At 36.6% G+C, this 18,066-nt stretch overlaps 1 protein-coding gene across 1 annotated transcript in view; it reads left to right on the forward strand.

Moving 5' to 3' along the window:
- Positions 1-16,955, forward strand: part of LOC123551201 (proteasomal ATPase-associated factor 1-like) — a 57,118-nt gene extending 40,163 nt beyond the window's left edge. Inside the window, exons 4-11 of the mRNA XM_045339945.2 lie at positions 1,333-1,434; positions 1,925-2,020; positions 7,212-7,362; positions 8,640-8,834; positions 9,442-9,533; positions 10,372-10,487; positions 12,164-12,246; positions 14,994-16,955. Coding sequence (XP_045195880.1) covers positions 1,333-1,434; positions 1,925-2,020; positions 7,212-7,362; positions 8,640-8,834; positions 9,442-9,533; positions 10,372-10,487; positions 12,164-12,246; positions 14,994-15,160 — 1,002 coding nt within the window. The 3' untranslated portion in view covers positions 15,161-16,955. The remainder of the gene's footprint in view (positions 1-1,332; positions 1,435-1,924; positions 2,021-7,211; positions 7,363-8,639; positions 8,835-9,441; positions 9,534-10,371; positions 10,488-12,163; positions 12,247-14,993) is intronic.
- Positions 16,956-18,066: the final 1,111 nt, after the last annotated feature.

Genomic DNA, 18,066 nt, shown 5'->3' on the forward strand with positions numbered 1-18,066 from the left:
AGAATTACCATTTTTTGCATTGTTAACGGTTAGAAGCCATATTACTTAAGAATCTTGAAACTTACATGAATTGCGTATGGCTACAAGATATTGAAAAAGATTTCTATTGGAAACGATGGCTTCAACAGCACTAGAGTTACAGCTTTTGATTCAGTTAAAAAGTGCCATATTCCACATTGTTACACAAAGTAGAGGCCAATAGTCTAGAAAAACTTCATGCAACTTACATGGAATGTACATCTCATAAGATCACAACATTTTAACAAATGGGCATGTTCTCTAATGATACCAGAGTCACAAGTTGTGACCCTTGGATTTGTCAAAATTGCTCTTTATTTTGTAGTTGTTAACATATTATAAGCCACATTTCCAGAGAAATCTTCATGAAACTTACACAGAATTTGTATGTGTTGTGGGCAAAAATGCGGTCCCATTCCTCTGTCAAAAAGTGTGTTGTTTTCCCCTATTTCTGAAAATAATTCCCCTCTCCCCCCCCAATTTTTTTTAATTTTTTTTACATATCCCAACCAACAAAACCCTTTCTAGATGTACTTGATAATGTAAGCTCTACCATTTAAAACAGACAATGTGCTTTTAAATCATTTTCTGTTTTAGTGTAACATATTTATGAAAAATATTGCTTTTATCACAATGCAATTTTTTCCCCTCTTTTAGTAGTAACGGCACAATTTCCCCTTCTTGCAGGCCCCGCCACCATTCCCGCAAAACTTAAAAATAAAAACACTGACACTATACAAAATCAGTTTATGTGTATGACCACAGAATCACAGACAAGTTCACTGATAGGCGAGTTGCTCATATAGTCAAATGTGCTACTATATAACAGTAGACATGATTAATTATGAACTGATTACTTACTTTTACTGGTATGCAAGTGAGCAATGAAGGTCCATGGTGGCAATCTTGATTTCTTAAATTTTCACTGTTTCATCTGTACAGTAACATTTGATTAAAAAGAAATACTGAGCACAAGTACAGTACCGTTCAATAATAAAGGATTGATTTCCCCAAACAGGGAATATGTCTGTCTGTGAGGGTACATGGTTGTTAATATGAGTTGTAAGAACTTTGTATACAATTAGTATAAACCTACATGTTAATTGTTGACTTTACTTTAAACTAAGAAATTTAATATGAATATAAATGAAATATCTACATGTACTGGAAACCATGGCTGCTTATTCTTACACAGTCGTTTTTTCCAGTACATGTAGATATAATTTAATTGCTTGCTTGATTGATTGTTTATATTTTCCAGTACATGTAGATATAATTTAATTGCTTGCTTGATTGATTGTTTATATTTTTCAGAGAACTATAGAGCTCAGTTATACAAATGAAGTCTCACGTTGTAGTCGACAGTTTGTGGCACCCACCACTACGTACAAAGAAATACACAGTGATCGTAAATCTGTACGTTTTTCAGCTGTTCTAAAAAAAAAGTGTTTTATAGTGATTGTGACTAACAAAAGGAGTTAGTTTCAAGGTCGCCATTACTGAAAATAGAAAAACAGTGTCTAACTAATTACAAATGGTAGCTTACTAAATTCTCTGACCTGTGCATTTGTCTTACAGATAAGACTAATATATTTTTTGGGCAAAATCAGTCCTTTCGTGGTGTCTAGTAGACTGGCACTTACTTTGAAAATAGTGGACTGGTAGATTTTATAATAAGTAGACTGCTTCTAAGTGTTCTGACAGACTGTGACCTAAATAATTACAATGCAGTTTTACTTATTCCTTAAATAGACTTGTACTTTTCATTATTTTTCAAAGTAAATCCTTTTCATGCATGTAAACAAGTTATTTTCTATAACTTAATAAAACTGTATCTCCACAAAATAAGATTTTTTCACACCTGGTTGTGCACAGTTTAAGATGTATTCTCGAATTTGCCATTCAGGTACACAGTTTAGATGTTACACCAGGAGGTCTGGGTGTGTCAAGTGACTCGGAGGGAAAACTGAAAGTATGGGAAACACAAACAGGTGATGTCAGGGTACGTATTTTATCAGTCATAAATTATAAAAGGAAGTGAATGAAAGATGTTGAAGGAAGTGAAACCGTTTAATGTCATACAGTGGTTTTTTTTTCTGGCCAACTTGGGGTAGCAATTGGGCCTCAATCTCAATGGCAAATAACTTAATGCATAATGAAAAATTTTATGACCATTTTTAACTCGACTATTCATAGGATAGTAGAGCTATTGGACTCGCCCATGCGTCAGCGTCCGCGTCCATGTCATCGTCCGTATCGGCGTCCCGATTTGCCATGGTTAAGTTTTTGTATGTAAGCTGGTATCTCAGCAACCACTTGTGGGAATGGATTGAAACTTCACACACTTATTTACTGTGATAAACTGATTTACATTGCACAGGTTCCATAACTCTCTTTTGCTTTTTTACAAAATTATGCCCCTTCTTCGACTAAGAATTTTTTGGTTAAGGTTTTGTACGTAAGCTGGTATCTCAGCATTCACTAATTTGAATGGATTGAAACTTCATACACTTGTTCACTGTCATGATCTGACATGCACAAAGCAGGTCCCATAACTTTATTTTGCTTTTTTACAAAATTATGCCCGTTTTCCAACATAAAAATATTTGGTTAAGTTTTTGTATGTAAGCTGGTATCTCAGTATCCACTAATGGGAAAGGATTGTTTACTGTCATGATATGACATGCAGTGCAAAGGGTCAATAACTCAGCTTCGCATTTTACAAAATTATGCCCTTTTTTCGACTTAGGAGTTTTGGGTTGAATTCTTATATGTAAGCTGGTATCTTAGTACCCACTAATGGGAATGGATTGAAACTTCACACACTTGTCCACTGTCATGAGCTGATAAGCAACTTTGCAGGTTCCATAACCCTATTTTGCTTTTTTACTAAATTATGCCCCTTTTTCGACTTTCGTATTCATTCAAACGACAAGGCTGTTGAATAGTCGAGCGTTGCTCTCCTCCGACAGCTCTTGTTTTCTTAAATGTGACATTTGGATAAAAAATATGACTTTTCGCAATTCCCAATGCAGACATTTTACGACGCATTTTTATACGCCCGTTTGAAAAACGGGACGTATTATGGGAACGCCTCTGGCGAGCGGGCGGATGGGCGGGCGGCGTCCACAGACTTTGTCCGGAGCATATCTTCTACATGCATGAAGGGATTTTGATGAAACTTGGCACAGTTGTTCACCATCATGAGACGGAGTGTCATGCGCAAGAACCAGGTCCCTAGGTCTAAGGTCAAGGTCACACTTAGAGGTCAAAGGTCAAATTCAAGAATGACTTTGTCCGGAGCATATCTTCTTCACGCATGAAGGGATTTTGATGAAAGTTTGCACAATTGTTCATCATTATGAGACGGGGTGTCATGCGCAAGAACCAGGTCCCTAGGTCTAAGGTCAAGGTCACACTTAGAGGTCAAAGGATACAAGAAAGAAAACTTTGTCCGGAGCATATCTTCTTCATGCATGGAGGGATTTTGATATAACTTGGCACAAATGTTCACCACCACGAGGCGGAGTGTCATGCGCAAGAACCAGGTCCCTAGGTCTAAGGTCAAGGTCAGACTTAGAGGTCAAAGGATACAAGAATGAAAACCTTGTCCGGAGCATTTCTTCTTCATGCATAGAGGGATTTTGATATAACTTGGCACAAATGTTCACCACCACGAGGCGGAGTGTCATGCGCAAGAACCAGGTCCCTAGGTCTAAGGTCAAGGTCACACTTAGAGGTCAAAGGATACAAGAATGAAAACCTTGTCCGGAGCATTTCTTCTTCATGCATAGAGGGATTTTGATATAACTTTGCACAAATGTTCACCACCATGAGGCGGAGTGTCGTGCGCAAGAACCAGGTCCCTAGGTCAAAGGTCAAGGTCACACTTAGAGGCCAAAGGTCAGATACAAGAATGACTGTCAGAAGCATTTCTTCTTCATGCATGGAGGGATTTTGATGTAACTTGGCACAATTATACACCATCATGAGAGAAAGTGTCATGCACAGTTCCTTTCTTTAGAATTACTTCCCTTTGTTGTTACTATAAATAGTTTATATTGTAACTTCTTCATTACTAGTCGTAGGGAAAAATCGAGACCACTTTTCTGTAGTACAACATGCATGCTACATCCAATTTTGAGGTGTATTTTGACCAATCTCTACCTGGTGAAGACTTTTATGTGGACCTACATTTTTTTTTTGGATTTTTTTTTTTTTTTTTTTTTTTTTTTTTAAGATTAACTCCCCTTAGTTGTTACTATAAATAACTTATATTGTAACTTTTTTATAATTGACCATAGGGAAAAACCAAGACCACTTTTCTGTGGTACAACATAGATGTTACTTTAAAATTTTAGGTGTATCTTAAGGTCTCTCTACCTGGTAAGGAATTTTTTTTGTGGACTTAGGAAAACAAAAGACTTACAGTGATTACTAAACAACCACAAAATTAAAATTCATTTGCAATACAGCAGCTAGAGTAAAGAAATTTGCTGTGACGGGCGTATATTGTGACATTCTGGCACTCTTGTTCCCGATTGTAAAGACCCCAGCCCCATTCCCAAATCAAGCTGCACTATTAAATGCATTGTAATTCATTGTAATGAGACCACAAAATGCTCTTTTAACTTTTGCAACTTTTCAGATGTAATACGAGTAGTGGTCAAGTGGTTATATGTCAGCCACTCCATCAAAAAGGCAAGGGTTCAGACCAAACTTCGTTCGTGATTATGTATCACCTACTATGACACCTGCATTGCTTTTTATGCGCCTGTTTGAAAAACGGGACGGGGACGTATTATGGGAACGCCCCTGGCGGGCGGATGGGCGGGCAAGTGGGCGGGCGGCGTCCACAGACCTTGTCCGAAGCATATCTTCTACATGCATGGAGGGATTTTGATGAAACTTGGCACAGTTGTTCACCATCATGAGACAGAGTGTCATGCGCAAGAACCAGGTCCCTAGGTCTAAGGTCAAGGTCACACTTAGAGGTCAAAGGTCAAATTCAAGAATGACTTTGTCCGGAGCATATCTTCTTCATGCATGGAGGGATTTTGATGAAAGTTGGCACAATTGTTCATCATCATGAGACGGAGTGTCATGCGCAAAAACCAGGTCCCTAGGTCTAAGGTCAAGGTCACACTTAGAGGCCAAAGGATACAAGAATAAAAAATTCAAGAATGACTTTGTCCGGAGCATATCTTCTTCATGCATGGAAGGATTTTGATGTAGCTTGGCACAGTTGTTCACCATAATGAGACGGAGTGTCATGCGCAAGAACCAGGTCCCTAGGTCTAAGGTCAAGGTCACACTTAGAGGTCAAAGGATACAAGAATGAAAACTTTGTCTGGAGCATATCTTCTTCATGCATGAGAGGACTTTGATGTAGCTTGGCACAATTGTTCACCATCATGAGACGGAGTGTCATGCATAAGAACCAGGTCCCTAGGGGTAAGGTCAAGGTCACACTTAGAGGTCAAGGATACAAGAATGAAAACTTTGTCAGGAGCATTTCTTCTTCATGCATTGAGGGATTTTGATACAACTTGGCACAAATGTTCACAAGTATGAGACGGAGTGTCATGCGCAAGAACCAGGTCCCTAGGTCTAAGGTCAAGGTCACACTTAGAGGCCAAAGGTCAGATACAAGAATGACATTGTCCTGGAGCATTTCTTCTTCATGCATGGAGGGATTTTGATGTAACTTGGCACAATTGTACACCATCATGAGACGGAGTGTCAGGCACTGGTCCCTTCTTTTGAATTACTTCCCTTTGCTGTTACTATAAATAGCTTATATTGTAACTTTTTCATTACAAGTCGTAGGGAAAAATTGAGATCACTTTTCTGTAGTACAACATGCATGTTACATCCAATTCTGAGGTGTATTTTGAGCTATCTCTACCTGGTAAGGATTTTTGTATGGACTTGTAATTTTTTTATTTTTTTTCTCTTTAAAGATTAACTTCCCTTAGTTGTTACTATAAATAACTTACATTGTAACTTTTTTATAATTGACCGTAGGGAAAAACCAAGACCACTTTTCTGTGGTACAACATTGATGCTACTTTCAAATTTTGGGTGTATTTTAAGGTATCTCTACCTGGTAAGGATTTTTTTTGTGGACTTAAAAAAATAAAAGAATTACAATAATTTCTAAAAAAACAAAAACAATGTAAACAACTAGAAAATTAAAATTCCATTTGCAATACAGGTGCTAGTGTAAAGAAATTTGCTGTGACGGGCGTATATTGTGACATTCTGGCACTCTTGTTCCTACTGTTTTTCATAGGCTAACTGAAAATTTTTATACAAAAATTACATTTTCCCCCATAAAATGATGCAAGATATCTTCAAATTTCAAAAAGGTCCTACTTCCCCAAAATAAGTTAATCAGACGGTCAACAGTGGTTCAAATACAGCTTACAGCTTTCATCACAGCCAGGCTAAACAAATTAATGTTAACTATCTAGAAAAATAAAACATACTGTTACTACCATTTAATCGCAGTCAAATAATTTAGTAATGATTATTATTTTTTGATATGTTGTCAAAATAGCATTAAGTCTACTGCAATATTGTCCTTCACCTCTATTATATATCTGGGTCATTTACCATTCTGTAGCAAGGACTGTTATTTACAGGCTCCTTCTTCTCAGAAAATTTCTTTAAATAAAGCACTTTAACTCAAAAATTGACTAGATCAAAATATTTCATTTTCATTAATTAGCCCAAATACCAAGCTATTTTTGCCTTAAATAACAAGCACATGCTTTTTCCCTCTTTTTCTGAGAAAAGCCCTACATGTGTAAAGCTGTTTGCAACCTGCTAAGAATAAGGTACAAATGTAGGCCAGGAATGTCAGAAGCAATGTTACTTGTTTTACCTCTGTTGACGAGTGGTCAATGTTGCTTACTTTTGCATCACTTGCCCCTCACATTTGTTGGTTCAACCGTTGCATGGGTCCAAACATGAGGAAGCCGTCAATCTGGTCTTTGGACGGTTGGTTGTTCTACTGAGAAGCCCCCAAGTTCTTGAAATACTGACCCTTTAGAATTCTTCTACCATAGAAAGCTGTAATCACACCATATGATCCGAATTATGTCAGTGGACTTATATTTTGTCAGTTTTGTAACAAAGTACATTTACATCAAAACAAACAATCCAATAAAAGAATTGTCAACTTTCAGAGAAATCTCGAAGGTCACTATGGAGACGTATATACTTGTAGATTCTTCCCATCAGGCATTGTAATATTGAGTGGTGGTGCGGACATGCAGTTGAAAATATGGTCTGCTGAGACAGGGAAGTGTGCAGCAACCCTGAGGGGTCATCTTGCAGGTCAGGCTTCTTGCTTAGGATGTAATGTTTTTAAATTAATTTGAATTTTTGGACAGTCAGTCTTAATTAAAAAAGAAAATTGTTCCAAGAGCAGGCGATTTATACATCTTTCAGACAATTACATTACTTCTTTTACTAAAAGGAAGTAACTTGTAATTAATTTCTAAACTAATATTCATTTTAAGATTATGACTGTGAATTTTGATACCATTGTTGTGTTTTTCATATTGATCTTTTGATTACAAACATTTGCAATAAGTTAATTGTTGACTTTACTTTAAACTAAGAAATTTAATATATATATAAAGGAAATATCTACATGTACACAATGTGTGTACATATCCTGTTAAATTTTGCTTTTATGAGAAATTTATGCCATTTTTTTTTTCTTCCATCGTGATTTTCTTGTAAAGAAATATTTCCTACAGTCTGGATATACTAAAATTGCTAAATTAAAAGTTTTCATTCAATGACATGCTTCTTAGGATATGAATTTACTAACTTCCACTGCTAGTGAAAATATTATTAATGCATGAAACATATATATTTAGATTTACAGATCTGTAATTTTTTTAAGCATCTGATCAGCTTTTACAGTGACTGCTGTGAATTCAGAATCATCGCTGTCAGTTTACAATGATTGCTGTCAATTTACAGTGATTGCTGTCGATTTACAGGGATTGCTGTCAATTTACAGTGATTGCTGTCGATTTACAAGGATTGCTGTCAATTTTCGATGATTGCTGTCGGTTTTCAGTGATCACTGTCAATTTACAGTGATTGCTGTCAGTTAAAAGTGATCGCTTTCAATGTACCATTGATCACTGTCAAAACTTCAGCTAAAATTCTGAGAGTTTCAGTAAGACCCCTGATTCTTTTGAATATTATTAACTAAATGATTACCTCCCTACTTCAAAGAAATGCATGAGCACTTGCAATCATTCAGAATATTGTATTATATAATGAATGAAAGATCACCAATAATTTGTTTGCTCTTACAAAAAATTACTGGATGTTTACAGGTAAAGCAATTAGAAACTGATGCAGATTGAAGTTGGTAATCAAAGTAAAAGTAGGCAAAGGACACTATCTATGGTCTCTAAATCAGGGCATAGGACACTATCTATGGTCTCTAAATCAGGGCATAGGACACTATCTATGGTCTCTAAATCAGGGCATAGGACACTATCTATGGTCTCTAATTCAGAGAGGCGAAGAGAACTTAAATAAACCCTTCAGCTGGCAGAATAATTTTGTTTTGATTTGCTTACATACAGGTATTCTGGACACAGCAATAATTGACAGAGGTAAAAACATTATGTCATGTGGACGAGACGGTACAGCTAGACTGTGGGATTGTGGGACACAGACCTGTTTGGGCACAATCGAGTGTGGTGGTGGTAATGTGAACTGTTGTTCCCTACAGAATACCGGTTCTAACATAGACCTGGGAACAGCGACACATACACCAAGTTAGTACACATGGTGTTATATCATATATTGGTAGAAAGAATTTTCTGTGAAATATTAATATCTTGAAAAGGTCTAGAAATTATTTAAAAATCATAATGTAGTTTAAGTTTGTCTAATAGACAAAAATATAAAATACTAATAGTATAGCTGTAAAGTACAACTGAGTTGGGGAATGGTATTCTAGTGATCAAGGTGTCAGCCACTCAACCAGAAGGTCAAAGGTTTGAATGGCTCTGGGGTCACAACAGTACTTCCCTGCTAAATGACACCAGTTTTTTTTTATGATATTGTCTATGTAGCTTGAAGTTTCCTTCACAGTCAAGCTAAGATACATAAGTATTTATTAAAATTCATACATATTTATAGGAAAATCCAAGATGTTTTATTAAAATTGTGGTTTGTGTTTGAAAAATGGACAAAAAACTAAAAGTTTTCCAGGCGATATGTTGAACTTAGAATTACAAGTTTAGATGCAAGGTGTTAAAAACATGCTGAAACTCCATATTAAGGGAGTGATATGAAATTAAGAAACTTTGTTTTATTAACTTGTGGTCATCATACAATGAAATACTTAAGGAAGTTAACATATTTATCATGTATTCACAGATGAGAAGGAGGTTGGGACGGAAGGTAAACTTTTACTACTTGGATGCGAGAACGGATCATTACAGGGTTTTGGTTTACACAGTAGGACAAAGGTATGCTTTTTGTAAAGATGTACAACTGTCATTCAAGGAGTTACTAAAATGACCCATTCAGCAGTGCAATGTTGGAATTCGTAAACATTTTATTTTAAACCGTTGGCACTTTCATGTACCTGTAAAGGAAGTAGTCAGAATCATTTGCTAGAATTTCATTTAATTTTCAGTTCCTACATGTGTCTGTATAATGACTTTTAATCTACTGTGAAATCATTAAATTCGCATGAATTACTGTGAAATCATTAATATTCGTGAGGGATTAAATTTCGTGGATTTCATGGTTAAGTCAATCCACGAAATTTAATACCAACAAACAAGTAAAATTCCCATTCATTTTATGTTCAAAAGTTGAAATTCAAGAAATTCATATCCCCACAAAATTGCCGTTTTGACCAAAACCACGATATAACTGAAAGATTTTCATGAAACTTGGGTCAAATGATCACCTCATCAAGACGATGTGCAGAACTCATGAGTCAGCCATGTCGGCTCAAGGTCAAGGTCACCACACAAGGTCAAAGATTTGAGCCTTCCATTTTGTGTCTGCTCTGTATCTCCTTAACCCCTTAAAGGGTTTTCATGAAATTTCGGTCAGATGATCACCTCATCAAGACGATGTGCAGAACTTATGAGTCAGCCATGTTGGCTCATGGTCAAGGTCATAACTCAAGGTCAAAGATTCGAAGCCTATAAAATATACTTAACAATGTCATTGCTTCCACCCAATACCATCAACCCTTTCACTATCCGTAACAGCAGCGGGGGATATAGCTGTCTTTCAGACTGCCTTGTTTGTCTTGGCTACATCCTGTGAAATCGTATTTTGTAACTTCAGGTATTTGACCTAGATTGTCATGGTGATGTGATGAGCTGTTGTTTTCTGTCAGATACCTGTGTTGCCTGTGGGACACAAGATGGTTATATAACAGTTTCAGATATCAGAAATATAAGGTAAGAGGAACATACTAAAGAAGTACAGATTTACCGTTATATTCATTACTGCTTGATGTAAACATGTTGTTAAGAGATAGGCTGTTTTAATGATACAGACTTTTTAATTTGCTGCCAGAAAAAACTTTTATCAAAAAAATGTGAAATCTAATTAAAGGGAGTTAATCAGAACAGCTATTTTTAATGAATAAGCCTGTTCTGATCAGATGTTCTACTTTTGATATATCATTTTATGATATAAATCTTTCACTTTTCATATTATTGTCGAGCTAACATTGGGTAATGTGCAATGATTATCAATTTATACCAATGTTTTTTTTTCGTGTGGTGGGTACATGTATATTGAAGTGATGTGCAACAAATGGTTTGTCAGTTTCTTCAGAACTCCTTTCCAGAGGCATACCTTTAAAATCATTAATGGAGTTTCAAATAGCTACACAAAAATGTTTAATGCGACAAGATACTTACATGATTAGGGTCATTAGACTGTGAACAAGGTCACACTCTGAGGTCAAAGGTCTCATAGCTTTATTTCATGTTTACTCCAAATCCTCTGAACTGCTGTAAGAATTTTCATAAAATTAACATGACTTGTGTACCTCATCGAGAAAACATCTGAGCCCCCTTCTGTGTATCAAAGCGGCATGGATGGGGTAATAATCACCTAAGTGATAGCTCTAGCTTGGGTTGTATCGTTTTACATTGTGAACAGGATTACCGTTTTGTCATATAAAGCTGATGTTGATATTGTTATGAAGAATCTGTTAGTTGTCTGTCTTGAAATGGGAAATCTAAGAGTATAGCAGCCTACTCGGTGCCCACTACACTTCCCCACCCTGTCATGTTACATCACTTTCATGTCAGTAAGTAAATCATAAAATTATTACCAATTTTATTTCAGGGGAGGGGGAGGGGGAAGGACCAAATTTGGCATAAAAAATGTTTTTTATGCCCCCGGCATCTACTGATGCAGGAGGCATATAGTGATTGTCCTGTCTGTTTGTTCGTCCGTCCATCCGTCCGTACGAGGTTAACCAAATGGGACCGTTTCATCTAGCATCAGTACCCCTTACTAGAATGACTTGATGCTAATGCAGATGTAACCTGTGACCATTCCTCATCTTCAGACATCACCTGACCTCAGTTTGACCTTGACCTCATTTTGGACTTAGGTTGCTTTATATGGGCCATCTCTTGGTTAACCAAATGGGACCATTTCGTCTAGCATCAATACCGCTTACAAGAATGAATTGATACTAATACAGATGTAACCTGTGACCATTCCTCATCTTCAGACATCACCTGACCGCAGTTGGACCTTGACTTAGGTTGCTTTGTATCGACAAGGATGCCACCGGGGGCATCAAGCGTTTATTGAACGCAGCTCTTTGTTTTATTAAGTGGGACTTTTTGGAAATTGTTTCTGTGTCAAAATATGAATACAAATAAGAGGGTTGTGCCTTTAGAGCATCAGTAAGCTGATTTCTATGTTTAAAGCATAAAAAGTGCAGTTTTGTAACTTTTTGTTAAAAAGTTGAAAAAAAAAGTTCTCAAAGGCTATAAACATTTACAGTCGGGCTGAAAATTTACAGTAGGTCGGGATACCGGAAACAAACATTTTTTTGCACCTTAATAAATATAAATTTAGAGTTGATTTTCTTTTCTCATATTTACAGAGTTCCGTTGAAGGAATGGAAAGAAAGTCGTAATGCTGTATTATCTATGTTACCCTACAAGGGAGGATTTTACACAAGTACAGGTATGTAATAGGCTTATGGGGGACCTCCGTGGCTGAGTGGTTAAGGTTGCTGACTTCAAATCACTTGCCCTTCATGGATGTGGGTTCGAGCCTCATTTGGGGCGTTGAATTTTTCATGTGAGGAAGCCATCCAATTGCCTTACAGAAGGTCAGTGGTTCTACCCAGGTGCCCGCTCGTGATGAAATAATGCACAAATCCAGACTGTGTATGGTTTAGAAAGTTTATATGTTAAGTAGAAGGTTATTGTTAGCTCACCTGTCACAAAGTGACAAGGTGAGCTTTTGTGATCGAGCCGCGTCCGTCGTCCGTCCCTCCGTCCGTCCGTGCGTGCGTCCGTAAACTTTTGCTTGTGACCACTCTAGAGGTCACACTTTTCATGGGATCTTTATGAAAGTTGGTCAGAATGTTCACCTTGATGATATCTAGGTCAAGTTCGAAACTGGGTCACGTGCCATCAAAAACTAGGTCAGTAGGTCTAAAAATAGAAAAACCTTGTGACCTCTCTAGAGGCCATATATTTCACAAGATCTTCATGAAAATTGGTCAGAATGTTCACCTTGATGATATCTAGGTCAAGTTCGAAACTGGGTCACATGGGGTCAAAAACTAGGTCAGTAGGTCTAAAAATAGAAAAACCTTGTGACCTCTCTAGAGGCCATATTTTTCATGAGATCTTCATGAATATTGGTCAGAATGTTCACCTTGATGATATCTAGGTCAAGTTCGAAACTGGGTCACGTGCGGTCAAAAACTAGGTCAGTAGGTCTAAAAATAGAAAAACCTTGTGACCTCTCTAGAGGCCATATTTTTCAAAGGATCTTCATGAAAATTGGTCAGAATGTTTACCTTGATGATATCTAGATCAAGTTCGAAACTGGGTCACGTGGGGATAAAAACTAGGTCAGTAGATCTAAAAATAGAAAAACCTTGTGACCTCTCTAGAGGCCATATTTTTCATGAGATCTTCATGAATATTGGTCAGAATGTTCACCTTGATGATATCTAGGTCAGGTTCGAAACTGGGTCACGTGGGGTCAAAAACTAGGTCAGTAGGTCTAAAAATAGAAAAACCTTGTGACCTCTCTAGAGGCCATATTGCTCAATGGATCTTCATGAAAACTGGTGAGAATGTTCAGCTTGATGATATCTAGATCAGTTTCGTAACTGGGTCATGTGCGGTCAAAAACTATGTCAGTAGGTCCAAAAATAGAAAAACCTTGTGACCTCTCTAGAGGCCATATTTTTCACAAGATCTTCATGAAAATTGGTGAGAATGTTCACCTTGATGATATCTAGGTCAAGTTTAAAAGTGGTTCACGTGCCTTCAAAAACTAGGTCATTAGGTCAAATAATAGAAAAAGCTTGTGACCTCCCTAGAGGCCATATTTTTCAATGGATCTTCATAAAAATTGGTCAGAATTTTTTATCTTGATGGTATCTAGGTCACATGTGCTCAAAAACTAGGTCACTATGTCAAATAATAGAAATAACGACGTCATACTCAGTTCAACACTGGGTCATGTGGGGATAGGTGAGCGATTCAGGACCATCATGGTCCTCTTGTTTAAGGATTGTCATTACACAGAAAAAATTTGGTCAAAGACATCATTTTGGCTTTAGCAGTGATTTTAAGTTTGGGGGGCTTGTACTGTTATGTGGAACAAAGTCACCATCTATAAAATGTTTTTTTATTATATTATATTAAGATCTAAAAGAAGATCTTTTGGAACATAGAATTCAGTCAAGCAAAAAACAAAATGTTTGATTAATGTTGTTGTATTGGGTTTAACGTTGCACTGGCACAATTATAGCTCATATTCAGACTTTCCAGCTTTGATGATGGAGGAAGACCCCAGGTGCCCCTCCGTGCATTATTTCATCACAAGCGAGCACCTGGGTAGAACCACTGACCTTCTGTGAGCCAGCTGGATGGCTTCTTCACATGAAGAATTCAATGCCCCAAGTGAGGCTCAAACTTGCATAATTGAGGGGCAAGTGATTCAGTCATTGACTCTCGGCCATGGAGGCCCCGCCTGTTTGATTGAGTCTGGTTATGAAAAGTAATGAAATGTGCAACACCCCTAGCACCAGCTTTAGTTGAACTCTTCCACACATTAAATTGGATAAACAACCATGCAAAATAATAGCAGACTTTTGAGTGTTTCATGAATAGTAATGAAATGTGTAGCAACCCCTCTTGCCCTATAGCACTAGCTTAAGCAGAAATCATGTCCAAGATAACATTAAATAAACTCAATGATCCAAAATAACAGAAATAGTAACAACACTGAGGACTTGCAGCTTTGATATTACATGTATGTAGAAAAAGTTGAGAGAAATTTAAATAAGAAAATTGTATAACAGAACAGAACTTAAATTAATAATAATATAACATAAGAAATTTCTTGTTATAACAACCTTCATTATGCATGCTTATACTCCGGCTGTACTTCCACTTTTTACGAAATCAAAATGGCATCTTGGTTTAATTTTTGCCAGTATTTGTGAACCATGAGATTCACAAATGGAAAACATGTGAGAATATTGAAAACATGTCATTTGAAAACCATTTGATATGAGACAAATTTTTAACTTAAAAGGGCTGCTATTAAATATTGAAATTAATCAAATGCAAAAAATACCTGATTTACAATTACATGTATAGTATTTCCTGTAGTTGTTGATTCATATGCAGTTTTGCCTTTAACATACTCCTGTTTTCGATACTTCTTTCTTTTAATTGCAGGAGATGGATCATGTTTTTACGTGAACCAGAATCATGAGACTCTTGTGGAGCTTACAGGGTCAGATTGTGATCCCTTGTATAAAACTGTGTCAGATGGACAATATGTGTACACTGCGTGTAGAGACAGTCAGATCAGAAAATACAGTATAGCAGATATGCAGTTATAATAAAAGTGGACATTCAATTATAACTTAGCTGTCTTACACGAGTTAAAGCATCACTGGCATTTGGTTAAAGTATAACTGATATGCAGATATAATGTTATAGCATTACTGATATGCTTGTCAAGCATATCTGATATTTACAGCATAGTTAACATTTAGCTATAGCATTAACATTTAGCTATAGCATAACTCACAGGCTGTTACAGCATAATTTACATTTAGTTATAGCATGATAGTTGAAGTTATGCGTTAGTTGCTTGCAGGAATTATGCAATAACAAACTTTCAGTTTATAGCATAAGGGACATTGAATTATTGCATAGCAGACATTCAGTAAGAGTATAACTGACGAGCATTTATAGGATGAATAATAGTGAGGTTATAGCATTTTATCAGCATTTAGTTTTAGCATAACTGACATTCAGTTTACAGCATGACGGACATTCAGGTTATAGCATAATAGATATTCAGTTTTATTATACCTCAAGTAAAACACCTAATGCAAAGTCCCCATCTCTCAAAATGTACTAATTTTAATGTCTCTCATGCGGATACCCATTTTCAAATAATCCCCGGGTAATGATTTTAATAACACCTGCGCAGAGGTGTCCTTTGCGCATCGCACTCAGTGGATGGTATTTCAACCAGTTTTAGTGGATTACATTTAGACTTTTCATAATCCGTGTTGCTATTAATATTTCTCTTGTTTTGGTTGCTTCGGTATAATAAAATAAATAACACATGGCAGTGAGAGTGTTATTGATATTGTCAGTCCTCAAAATGTATTAACACCCAAGCCGATAATACATTTTTCGGGTTGACAATATCAATAACACCCTCACTGCCACATGTTATTAATGTAATAGCATAACTGATATGCAGTTATAGAAACTAGTCCAAGAAAATATTTTAGCATAAAAACTAAAGTTAATGCTGCTTACAATTATGGCACGACTGACATTCAGCAATAGTGTAACTGACATTCAGTTACACAGTCAGCGAGATGTTTTACATAATAACGGACATGCAGTTGTAGCATTAAAGGTGTCACACAGTTACAGAATATTTGAAAATATAATTATAGAACTACTTTAGTTTTTATTTATATGCCTATTATTGCACAGTTGTATACAGACATTTGTCAGATGTCTTGTCAACGGCATTTGAAATATATAATTTAAGACATATACAGCTGTTATATGGGACCAGAATTGCAACAGGACAAAAAATGCAAGTAATATGGGCAAAATGTTAACAGTCCTAGGAGCACAGATCTGGGAATCATGACGTCCCGAGTTCAATCCCTGGGCGGGGTGTATGTTCTCCGTGACGATTTGATGGAAGACATTGTGCCTGAAATCATTCATTCTCCAACTCTGATTCATGTGGAGAAGTTGGCATTACTTGCGGGGAACAGGTTTGTACTGGTACAGAATCCAGGAACACTGGTTAGGTTAACTGCCCGCTGTTACATAACTGAAATACTGTTGAAAAACCAAAAACAAACAATTGAACTTGGTGAATGTAGAACAAGTCTCGGCTCTCTTGAATTGTTCTATTGTTTAGTAGTCGCACAAAATACCCACTTCATTATTTCATTGAAAAATGCATATAGTTGGAAAGAAAACGTCATCTAAAGTGAAGTTCTAATAACTCCGATTCTATAGAACTACACATTATTTGTATGTAGTATGTTGTGTGATATTTTTCTGCATGTGTAATAATTTGGAAGAATTTTCTGCTGTTCTTGAAATACATAAGTTAAATATAATGTTGATAATAAATTATTGAACTGTAAACTTGCCTCATTTATATATTTGCTTGGATAACATTAACCATCAGACAAATATACATGCTTTAATATATCAAACTATTTAAACAGTTCTTTAATACGACATTCTCCTCAAGGTTTGTCCTTCTATTCAAGATGCTTGTATCCATATACTGTGTAAATTCACACTAGCGAAATTTTACGTTTTTGAGAGAACTAAAATTATGGAAATGTAACCCTTTGCATGTATATAAAAAATATGTATCAAATTTTTTGTATGCACCTTTGTGCATCAATATACACTGACCTACCTCTCAATTTCAGCAACATGATTTTTTTATGTTAATTGGTGACTATCTGCTCCTGTGTTTTGTCTGCTTCGAGTTCCTGGTTCTTCTCCTGGTGGTGAACATTTTTCTGCTGGTTAAAATTACGTCCCTTTACATTGCTTTAAGGCTGGACATTTGCCTGCCTTTACATTGAAATAATGAGATATTGGATGTCACCAGAATTAGTTAGTGTATTTCATTTAATCACTTGTTCTGTTTGTAATAGTTTTAAATTGAGTTTCAGGTTGTGTGTTCAAAAATATCATTTCCATATCCAGGCACACAACTGACTGTATATTATATTGTCAAATTTATATAGCCTCCGTTTTGTAATAAACATGATCACAGGTGCTTGACATACAAAGGCAGCCACTTGGGGCATCAGATTCATCCTCTGCTAGTACAGACACTGTGATCAGACCAATTGGATAAAGCAAGAGAAAGCCATTAGAACAGAGGGAAATCTTTTAAATAAGGCATGTCTGCTCAACTTAGTCTAGCTTGTTTTTTTTAATCGACAGCCTAGTTCCTTATACCAGTCACACATACGGCGCGGATAGCTACGTCTAGCTACGGAAAGAAATGTAGTAATCCGTACCGGAGTCGTACCTTAAAGTAGTAATCCATACCAACCCGTACAGCTCAGATACGGATTACTACGTTTCTATCCATGGCTAGACGTAGCTATCCACGCCGTATGTGTGACTGGGGTATAAATGTGCCCGGTGTGTTATCGCCAATACACGCAAAGCCCCTTTCCTGAAAAGAACCAGAACTGACCTCTTACACGTGTGGAAGCCATTCAAGAGC

The sequence above is a fragment of the Mercenaria mercenaria genome, chromosome 4 (genome assembly GCF_021730395.1).
Source record: "Mercenaria mercenaria strain notata chromosome 4, MADL_Memer_1, whole genome shotgun sequence".
NCBI classification, from domain to species: domain Eukaryota; kingdom Metazoa; phylum Mollusca; class Bivalvia; order Venerida; family Veneridae; genus Mercenaria; species Mercenaria mercenaria.